The sequence below is a fragment of the Quercus lobata genome, chromosome 5, assembly GCF_001633185.2.
Source record: "Quercus lobata isolate SW786 chromosome 5, ValleyOak3.0 Primary Assembly, whole genome shotgun sequence".
NCBI classification, from domain to species: domain Eukaryota; kingdom Viridiplantae; phylum Streptophyta; class Magnoliopsida; order Fagales; family Fagaceae; genus Quercus; species Quercus lobata.
Genome location: NC_044908.1, coordinates 371,226 through 382,489, shown reverse-complemented (window position 1 = coordinate 382,489; position 11,264 = coordinate 371,226). Strand labels below are relative to the sequence as shown.

General features: G+C 33.2%; 2 protein-coding genes across 2 annotated transcripts; one reads left to right on the top strand and one right to left on the bottom strand.

The window, feature by feature from the left end:
• The first annotated feature begins 3,959 nt into the window (after positions 1 to 3,959).
• Positions 3,960 to 7,184, top strand: LOC115989368 (S-type anion channel SLAH1-like). Its single transcript, XM_031113037.1, has 2 exons — positions 3,960 to 4,826; positions 6,882 to 7,184. The coding sequence occupies exons 1-2, from the start codon at positions 3,960 to 3,962 to the stop codon at positions 7,182 to 7,184; spliced, it is 1,170 nt and encodes a 389-aa protein (XP_030968897.1).
• Positions 7,185 to 7,423: 239 nt separating this feature from the next.
• On the bottom strand, positions 7,424 to 10,165 carry LOC115988380. The gene is made up of 2 exons (XM_031111919.1): positions 9,665 to 10,165; positions 7,424 to 8,072 (listed from the first exon to the last, which is right to left on the bottom strand). The coding sequence occupies exons 1-2, from the start codon at positions 9,945 to 9,947 to the stop codon at positions 7,699 to 7,701; spliced, it is 657 nt and encodes a 218-aa protein (XP_030967779.1). The 5' UTR covers positions 9,948 to 10,165; the 3' UTR covers positions 7,424 to 7,698.
• Between the last annotated feature and the right edge of the window lie 1,099 nt (positions 10,166 to 11,264).

Sequence of the window (11,264 nt, the reverse complement as noted above, 5' to 3'; positions counted from 1 at the left end):
TTCAATCACCTCTAACCCCTCATTTTTAATTCCCAAAATTGGAGAGATTTGGAGGGAGAGTAGAGTAGATAAATTATTAACTAGATAAATTCCTCAATTTACCTTTTCTAAATTAATAATAGACCAATGTTGCAAGTCTATTTTCAAATAGGGATAAATTTGTCTATTTTAATCATTTCCTCTCCTCTCCATCCTAATTTTTAAAACATCCAAATAAGGGGAAGGGTTAATTACTTCCTTCCCTCTTACTAATTTTAAAAATATCCAAACAAGGTAGAGGGAAACCATTCCTCTCTACTCTCCTCCCCACTACTCTCCTCCCCTCTACTCCTCTCTACTCTCCTCCCTCTCTAAACTTCCAAACAGGCCATAAGCTACTAGCCATTTCACTTCCTCATAATATAAGTGTTTCACTTTATCATCTCCAATACTTTGGTAGAATTTAGCATCTTGTACTATAATAGGGGCACACCTTTTTTTATTTTATTTTTAAATAGCAGAATTAAGCATTGAAGTTGAATTATGTTTTTGAGCACCATTAGCTTCTTGCTTCTATGCTTTTTCTCTTCCTTTTTGTTTGGCTATCACCAACCATTTCAACTATTTCTTATCTTCCTCGTTCCAACCATCTCCTAGGATCTATGACATACAGATGTATCAATATTTAATAATCTTTTTAAATAGTCTTAGCTACATAAATTGTTTCTTTATTACTTTTTCCTATATATTAATGAACAAAATTTAGCTACAAAATTGGTTGTAACTTAAAGCTACAAGCTCACTAAATAAATAAATATTATTACATATTTTGAAAATCTAACTGTTGAATTGCATGTTCTTTACGTTCTTAATACATATGTCAAATTTTCTGTCAATCGAATATCATTTACTATATGATCTATAAGATTATATTTTATACATAATTTTAAATTACAAAAACTTATAATTTAAAAAATTTATTGATAACATAGTTATTGACCTTTAATTTTCTTGAAATTTTGCAAGCATGGAGGATATAAGAAGAAGATGTAATTCAATAGTGAATTTGTTAAAATTCACCTCCAATAAAAAGATATTGAGTAAGGTTATAGTCAATTTTGTAGTTAAACTTTGCCACTATATCTTTATACTATGCTTCTATATCCATCCCATCTAATCATGTCGGAAGAAAAAGGGACACGTGGGATCATTCCCGTCTCCTAAAATCAAAAGGAACCAAGCTAAGATGGTTGTCAAGTAGCATTTAATGCAACTTGATGGTAGTTGGATTGCATTAAATGCAATGATAAGGGCAGTGGTTGAAGCAATCAATATGAATCCCTGTAATCTCGACTCTATGGCACATGTCGCCTTTTTTGTAGTCAACAGTTTCTTATTAAGTTCCAATTAGGCCTATTTTGGAAGAAGTTATACCCTACATCGGGTATATGCTTCTCCTCTCACACAATTGGTGGGTCCCACTCTTTAGTGGGACCCGCCAGTTGTGAGAGAGAGGAAAAATATACCCTCCTTGTGCAGGGTATATTTTTCCCTTTTTTGGACAGGCCTCTAACAGACCTATGTGATCGATGAGGCTTCCTTTGTCTTACCTAGTCACCTAGTGTGATTAGGTTAGTAGTTGCAGACTTGCAGTAGACTGCTCAAGGGGAGATACTTCTAAGTCAGCGTATATGGTAACCATGATCATAGGACCTAGACAGAGCTTATGGGTCAAATGGTCCATCCAACTACTATTGTGAGCTCAGAGACATGGATTCCCCCTCATAAATACCTAAGCTACCTTATATTTTTGGTTACATCACAGTTTAGAAGAAGTCCGAAGGTACTAGCCAACCACTAAGGTTGTTGGCAATTCCTAAACTTGGTTACATCACAGTTTAGAAGAAGTCCGAAGGTACTACCCAACCACTAAGGTTGTTGGCAATTCCTAAACTATCTTGAAAGTAAAAATACTTCTTTTTAGATGGGTTTAGGAATTGCCAACAACCTTAGTGGTTGGGTAGTACCTGCGGACTTCTTCTACTTTATTACTTTAGACATAATGATGTAAAAGCTTTATTAATGATTGAAATTCAGCCATCAAAAAAAAAAAAAAAAAAAAAAAAAATTCTTGAATGACTGAAAATCTATAGAAAAAATGCTTCCAAACAAACAATCTCTATTAAAAGTTCTTACAAACTATAAAGGTTGTATCTAATATACAAATTTCTTGATTTCATGAGATTTGAGAGAAGTAATTAGTAGACAGATTTACTCGTAATTTACTTTATTCCCAAATTTGAACTTGTGATTAGAAATATCAAAATGGAATCCTCCGTTTTAAATCTGTCCATTATAAAATCTTCATTTTTATAATAAAATATTGATTTTTAATTTTAATTTTAATTTAATACAACTTTAATATAAAATTAATTGAATAGAAAATTTGAAAAAAATCAGCTTAGAAAAACCATCTCTCTCTCTCTCTCTCTCTGGTGCATGAGCTCTAAAACCGTCTGATTGTTGCAGATCCCTCCTCCCTTGTTGACTTTGAAGCGGAAGCTTGTGATACTCATTTCAATGAAACCATCGGGTCGAGTTCCTGAGCACAAAGATATATGGCTTGGATTTTAAACTCGCTAGTGGATTTCGGGCATTAAAACATTCGTTATTGACCTTATTTTTGTTTTGTGTTCTCTTTTGAGAAAAGAAGAAGATTTTTTTACAAACTAAGAAGAATTTCTCATAGTTGCGGAAGAATCCGTAATGGTTGGTTTGATCTATTTTATTTGTGAAGTTGTTTTCTTAAGATATTTTGTCCTGTATTGTATTTTTTTCTTTGTTCCTTATTAGTTGTAATGTTTGTATCATTTTTGCTAGCCATAAAACGAGTGCATTTTACTATTGTAGCATGGTTCAAAATTTTGTCATAACTTTTTTATTTGTTCTTGTAAATTTTTTTCTTGTTCTTGATTGATCATCTTTTGTAATGCTTGTAGTATCTTAGCTTGAATTAAAAGAATATAATTCTAGTAGGACTTAAAATTTTATTGATTTTAAATTTTCATTTGATTTCTTATTAATAAAATAATTTAGTTGGATGAGATTTTTCTTTTCAATTAAATTTTATAGAATTTTTTAGTCCGGCATGCTTTTTTCCCAATTCAATTTAATGTAAATAATTTTTTTTCTATTAAATTAAATGAACTTGTTTTAAAAATAATTTTCTTTATAACAAATTCGTTACATGCATGGAAAGTGACCACATTCAATTTTATCATTTATGATAACACAAAGGTCAATAATACAAAATGAAAAGTATGGGGGTATGTTTGCAAATTGACCCAAATCTTAGAGGTCAAAGGCCTTTTGCTATTTGTTCAAATAAATTAGAAAATAATGAAATAATACAGCATAAAAACAACAATGAAAGTTATCATAATAATATTCAAACATGTAATATAAAAATTCTTGATTATATAAAAAGACTTGTTTGTTATGATTGTTTCCACACAAAGAAGTTTTTCAAAATTAAAATTGATAAAACATTACTTAAGATCAATCATGTCACAACAAGATTAAGTGAGAACTATTATCAATTAAAAATAATACAAGAATAAAACTCAAATTCAAAAACTTACTAATTTTGCATTTCCAAAAGACAATAATACTCTCTAGTACTATTGTATTAGCTTGTTAATAGTTCGTTTGGATTGAGGGAAGGGAATGGAGAGTAGAATAGAATTAGCCCAAAATTAACATATTTTTAGCTAATTCTACTCTACTTCCCTCCACTCTCCCTTCAATCCAAACGGGTCCTAAATATCAGTGTAGTGGCTTTACACGCAATGTTGAATTGATTTTTCAAGTGTTTCTCACACTCACTCCTTTCCCTATAGAAACACCCTTTGTACTTATTTTGAAAAATGCAAATCTTATACACAAAGTCACTTATCACTTCTATTATTATACTATTACTAATGGAAGACCCAGTATTGAAACCACAAGTTGAGGTAGTAATTGATGCTTCCATTAATGTCACTAGCCAAGAGTCTCATGCCCACCCAATTCCCATTTCCAATCCATCACAATCATACATCTTAACCAGGCTCCATGCAGGCTACTTCAGAATAAGCATCTCTCTTGGTGCCCAAGCTGTACTATGGAAAATTCTAAGTAAGCCAACAGATGAGTCACAAGCTTTCCAACAAGTATTCCACATGATTTCTTCAACAGCTTTTCATTTACTATGGTGTCTTGCACTTTTGGTGCTAATTACACTCTCTGTGCTATATATTCTAAGGTGTTACTTTCATTTTCACTTGGTCAAGGCAGAATTCTTACACCATATAGGAGTGAACTTCTTGTACGCCCCTTGGATTTCATGGCTTCTCGTGCTTCAATCAGCCCCATTAATAAGGCCAAAGAGTCACACTTATCTAGTTCTTTGGTTGGTTTTTGCAATTCCAATATTGGTGCTTGACATCAAAATATATGGGCAATGGTTCACCACTGAAAAGAGGTTTCTATCAATGATGGCAAATCCAACAAGTCAGATATCAGTGCTAGGGAACTTGGTAGGTGCTCAAGGAGCAGCACAGATGGGGTGGAAAGAGAGTGCGATTTTCATGTTCTCACTAGGCATGGCACATTATTTAGTACTCTTCGTTACCCTCTATCAGCGCCTACCTGGTGGCAATCATTTTCCAGTAATGCTGAGGCCAGCTTTCTTCTTGTTCATTGTTGCACCAAGCATGGCAAGTTTAGCTTGGAGCTCCATTTTAGGAGCTTTTGATACTTCATCAAAGATGCTCTTCTTCCTCTCTCTATTCCTTTTCATGTCTCTGGTAATTTTCATCACTTACTCCTCTCCTATGTAGCACGGGTGCGTTTCGGGACTCGGGTGCGGGTGCGGGTGTGGGTGCGAGACTCGGCAATTTTTGAAAAAGTAGGGTGCGGGTGCGGCATGACTCGGCAATTAAAAAATTATTAAAAATACTTTTATTTATATTTTCTATATATTTTTACTATTAAAATATTTTTAAAAAACACATTACTATGCTTTGATTCACAAAACAAAGAAATAAGAAGGCAAGAAACATATTAATATGCCTTTGAGGTGAGAATTTCGGATTTTCTAGCAAGATTCAAGGCAGATTTCGGCATTTTTCAGCCTTTTCCGACATGTTTTGGCCATATCAGCCGTATCGGTTGCTGGCTGATACGAATTGATATAGTCGATACGGCCCGATTCTTGCCAAATCAGCTCGATTCGGATCGAATCGAAGCTGATTCGGCGCGAATTGAGCCGCGTTGGCAAAAAAAAAAACTCAGATGCGGCATCGACGCGCGGGCAACCGTGTCGGACGTGGGTGCGGCACCCTCCCAGTCGCGTTTCGTGCTTTCTAGCTCCTCTCACATACTTCCATTTCTCCATTATTTCAATAGTAGCACAAGTACTATGTAAATGAACCAAGTTCATAAACAGTTTGGGTAAAACTTCTTTATGTTTGTTTATTTAACAAACGAGGCAAGTTTAAACTCAAGTTTGGGCTTGACTATTAATCGAGCTAAGTTCAAACATATTATTGTGTTTGTGAACAAGCTCGTGAGAGTGAGGCTTGATTCAAGTCTACACAATATAATATTATATGATTATATGTATAAATGCATACAAATATATTTATATTGACTTAAGATTAGATTGTGTAAGTTTGCAAATAAATTTATAAGATATCAAATTATTATTTGGTAAAAACTATATATATATTTTAAACGATACAAGGTTGGTGACTCTAATTTTTATAATTTTATAAATAAAAATCATTCTATCTAATTAAATCAAAAAAAATAATTTCAATTGTAATTTAGTTATTAATTATTAGTATAAATTTGGTAAGAGGTAAAATTTTTTAGCTATAGTATCTACTATACATGGAGAAATGATAAGTTAATTAAGCAATTCATGAAGAAATTCAAGATTGTTCAAAAATGAACTAAGTTTAAACATGTAATCTAACTTAGTGATGAGTTCAAGTTAGACTTGCATTTAAAATACAAATAAATGAATTAATCATAAACTTTTAATATTCAGCTTGTCATAACCCTTAAACTTTTTGTTTGATTCAAATGTTATACCTCTACTGAGTACAGAGTATATATGCCTTTGAAGTGGTTTTCAATCTGGTCAGCAAAGTATATGGAAGAAATGATCTGAGATTGATAGTGTAAATTATTTGTTGCTCTTGACATTATGACAAGTTTAATGCCTCAACTTTCTACAACTTTAAATAATTAATGTCATAGAGAGTAGCTAGTATCATCCTGGATTGAGATCTAGTGCAATAATTAGGGCTATTACACCATGCAATACCTTCTCATGGTTCAAATTAAAAATTAAAAAGTTAACTTTTGATACCAACCATTAGATCAAGGAAGTTAAAAAGGTAAAAAAGTAAAATTTTTAAAAAAAAGTGAAAATAATGCTAGAGGTATTGCATAGTGAAGTGAAGAGCACTCTATTTGAAAGTTCACCATTAAACTTATGATTGGTTGGATCAGAGTTTTCATTGGCAACTTTTTGAAGTAATAATCTTTTGCTGTTAGGCCATAAAGGTCAAGTTGAAGAAATAAGTTTCTTTAGTTTTTGCATCCCTAAAAATATAGATGTGTGATGAGAAAATTTAGCTGGTTGTCAATAAACATTTCTAGGTGACAAATAATAGAGGAAGAGTGCTATGAAAGCCCCACGCAAAGCAGCATTTACACACACCTTTGCATGTAACAGAGAGGTGATTAATATACGTGTTAATGCAGCCTTGGCCTCTGGCTTTGTTATTAGAAGAAGGGGGTCCCTAGCTAATTGAAACGTGCAACTAACCCACTCATGGATTTATATACAGGCTTGTAGGCCAACCCTTTTCAAGAAATCTATGAAGAGGTTCCATGTTGCATGGTGGGCTTTCTCCTTCCCGCCTACCTTTCTTGCTCTAGCCTCTGTGGAATACGCAAAAGAGGTGAAAGGTCATATAGCACCTGCGATGACGCTTGTGCTATTGATTCTGTGTGTTCCAGTCTTTATGGGTTTGATGCTACTTACTGCACTCAACAGCAACAGGCTTTTGCGTGAATATGATCCTATTTTGAGTTCTCTTAATGAACTAAGGAAGACTGCAACTAAGCCAGAGATTGCAGTTGACAAGTGAGACAAGGAGACTTGAAACTAGGCTGGCGGCGCAGACTGGTTATGGTTTACCTGCAATTATGACGACTAATTGTAGTGCAAAGCTTATGCTCTACTGTCATAGAGCTGTTGACAGAAGAATGTCACTAATTATAATGGAAACTTATAAACTTTGTGAATGATTTGAATAGTTCAATTGTAGCAGAAAGAACCCAAAAGGTCTTAATTACAATCCAAACTTTAAACCATACAGAAAAAGGGGGATAAAAATGCATATTCATAAACATAACAAAATCAGCAGAATTTTTTTTCCATGTTATAACCTAATAATTTGTCTCAGTTTGTCAGGACAAAATTGATCAACTCCAGCACTTAAGCTCTAAGTAAAATTAAACACACAATGAAAATCCTATTTACTCCTGATTTTTTTTTTTTTTTTTTCCCTTGGGGTTGAGGCAGGGAATGGGGTGGAAGATACTACGAAAAATCAAAGAAAACTTCAAGAAGGAAAAAAAATGCAAGAGGTGCCGTGTTGCTTAAGTATTCTTCTTGCTACCAGAATGTGACAATCTCCTGTCCAATGATTGCAACTGGTTCCTAAGGTTTTGGTTTTCCTCAAGTAAGCGGTCGTACTCAAGAAGGAATCCTTCAGATTGTTTACTTAGTGCAACTGCATTGGCCTCTGCAGCATTCACTTCTTTTGTCCTCGTCTCAAGTTCCGATTCTAGATGCTTCAGTTTTTCTCGCAATTTAGCTGTCTCTTCCTCCAATGCTTTAGCTTCCTCAACTTTCCCATTTTCAGATCCTCGAGCCTGTTTCTGAACTGCCTCCATGCCCTTCCTTCTTATACGTAGTTCTCTGATATAATGGTGCAGTCTGTCTATCATCAGTGCAAGGAATAGGGAGGAACCTGCAAGCAGTTGCCCCAAGTTTACATTTTAACGTAGGTCCACAGCTAACAAGTTTATTGAGCAAAATGGGGTTCAAACTGAAACAAACAGCCCAGTCCTAAAACTCAAAGCCATAAAGCATTATTACGTTACAAAATGAAAAAACATGATGTGATCCTGTACATGCAAAACTTTTAACTAAAACAACAACAATCAAGTCCCAAAATTCTGGAGTCGGCTATGTATCCTCAACAAACTAATAAAGGTCGCCCACATTTATCCAGCTAAGTTTATAGACTATGTTCAATAACTTCTTTGCATACTTTTTTTTTTCTTTGCCCAATACCAAAACATAGATGGGGGAAAAGAAAAAGTGAGAGCATTCAAGCTTCATCAAACATCATGTCCAGCAGTAAAGGTTCCTACATATATTTCCTTTGTAATCAGTAAGTTGCAAATGTACCCAAAGGATTTGAACCAATAACCTCACCCTCCCCCACTACTCTTGAAGATGAAGTGACATTTGAGCCAGAGCTCACTGGCTCCAAAATGAAAACTTTTTAACAAAAATACCATGAAGCAAATCACTTAACAGCTTGTCTGTAACTGAAAAACAAGGTGAAAAATAACAAGGACTAATCTATAACAAGATTAAAATACTTCAGACTTAGATAAACCGCGGACAGACTTTCAAACATGTACTTATAAGCAACAAAACATTACCTAGGTGTTTTGACAAAGGTATTGATGCATTCTATAGTCACAAGTCACAACAGTGCTATAGATAAACCACCATGAAGCAAATCACTTAACAGCTTGTCTGTAACTGAAAAACAAGGTGAAAAATAACAAGGACTAATTTATAACAAGATTAAAATACTTCAGACTTAGATAAACCGTGGACAGACTTTCAAACATGTACTTATAAGCAACAAAACATTACCTAGGTATTTTGACAAAGGTATTGATGCATTCTATAGTCACAAGTCACGACAGTGCTATAGACATAACAAATTTCACAACTTTTTTCACAATTTGTGAAGGCAACAGAATGAAATTAGCGTGAAAATCACTTTCACATGAAACCACCACTGACATTCCTTTTATTGTACACCAATCAAAACCTACCACCTCAGCTGTGAATAATTTTGGGCTTATGGCTACCCAAATATATATTACATCACAATATGTATAAATTCAGAATAATGATTTTAGCATTGACCGTACTATACCAAAAAGTTACCTATTTTGTTTGCTGATCAAGTCATTCCTTCTTAATCAGTACAAATAATGATCCTAGCATTGACTTTTCATTAGACAATTACTTTTCCACTAAATTTAACGAAAATCTTAATGACACAAAAAAGGACATTGCTCAGTTTTGAAGTTTATTTGAGATTGCAATACTTAAAAGAAGAAAATGCAAAGAACCCATTAACCAATCTGTCAAAATAGGCCAACCACAAAGTCCCATTTCCTTGAAAGTCAAAATCATGTAATTCTTTCAAATCAAATCATGATTCACAAAATTGTTGTTCTACAAAATAGCCCAATGATTAGTACATAAAAATAAATAAATGCAAAGATTGGATTAGATTAGATTAGTAATTACCCATAAGAGTGGCTTCAAGGAGATGCTTGGCCATGAGGACCTGATCCGTTGGATTAACAGCTCCCTCATCGATCCACCGCTTCTGGATCTTGGTCATGCTGTAGACGCTGGACAAGAGCACCACAAAGACGGTGGCACCAACGGTCTTGACCATGATTGGCCCACGACCGCGCTTGACGCGATCCAGGCTCAATATCACTAGCTTCCTCAATGGGGTCTTGAATAGTAGCACCAATATCAATGCCATTTCCGACAATATCACCGTGAACAATAGCTGTTGCATTGTTTCTCTCTTCTTCTTCTTTTTTTCTTTCTTCTTTTTAGCTTTGGGGGTGTTGTTGGTTTTTACTGTTGTTGTTAGGATTTTTGGGTGTATGGGAAAAAAAGAGCAATGAATTGGTTTGGTTTGGTTTGGTTGATGGAGTGAAGAGAAAGGAAGATGTGAAATGGAATTTGGAAGGAAAGGAAGGAGTGGTTTCCTCTTCTTTGTTCTTTGTTTTTGCTTCAAAATGGAGATTTTATAAATTTTATGACGAAGTCCCTAGGCTTTAGTTATTTTTACATAAAAGGGCCTTTTACTTATCTAATATTATTTATTTGGGGGTGGAAACACAAACTATGAATAAAACTTAACATGTTATCCTTCTTTTAAAAAAAAAAAAAAAGAAGTAAAAGAAAGAAAGAAAAAAGTTCTTTAACACAAATGGAGGTACATGTTAGTTGTTATGTTATAAATCAAAATGAAGCCAATGTAAATCTCATGATACCACTTTATTGGAAATATTTATCTTTCAATGAATTTAAAAGTGTACTAGTGTCGTTATACGCATTCTGCACGTGTGATAAGTCTTTCTCTCTCTCTCTCTAATATTTTGAGTTTTAATGTCGTAATTTTTAAATTTGAATTTGTTTATTATTAATGAGGTTACACAGGAAGAGATTTTTAAGAAACTAAAATTTAGGATTTTATAAAAAAGTAAATTACTAGATTTAGTGTGTGCTAATTTTTCGGGAAAAAGTTTTTTAAATAGAAATTTTTTTCTTTGAGGTATTTAAATAGAGAGTGTATACTAATTTTTAGGAAAAAAAGTTTCTCAAACCGTTTTTTGTTTTTGAATTTTATTGAAATACAATTTTAACCTTTTATTTTTATTTTTTAAGGAATAAAGTTTATCTAATTAGATTACAGGTATTTTTTTTATATTTTATAAAGGCATTACTAATTTTTTGAATTCTCTTAATATATAGAAGAGAGATATGATGTGTTTTGTAAGGATGTGATACTAAGTATATTTTTAAATTTATAAAAAATAAATTTCAACCTAAAATAAATTTATTTATTTATTTAAAAAGTAATGAAGAGAAACTTTTTAGGACACACATTGAAAGAAGAGAAGTGTTACATCTACAACATTTTTCACAACAAATCAAAGGTGATGAGTTGTTATTGGTTCTAATTTAAATCTACAACTTATATTACTTTTTTGTCCACTTGTAATAGCTAATAACAACCTGTCACCTATAATTTGTTGTGAAAGTGTTTTGAACATAGCAATTCTCTTGAAAGAATTGATCTAATCGATAATCATAAAAAGCTTTT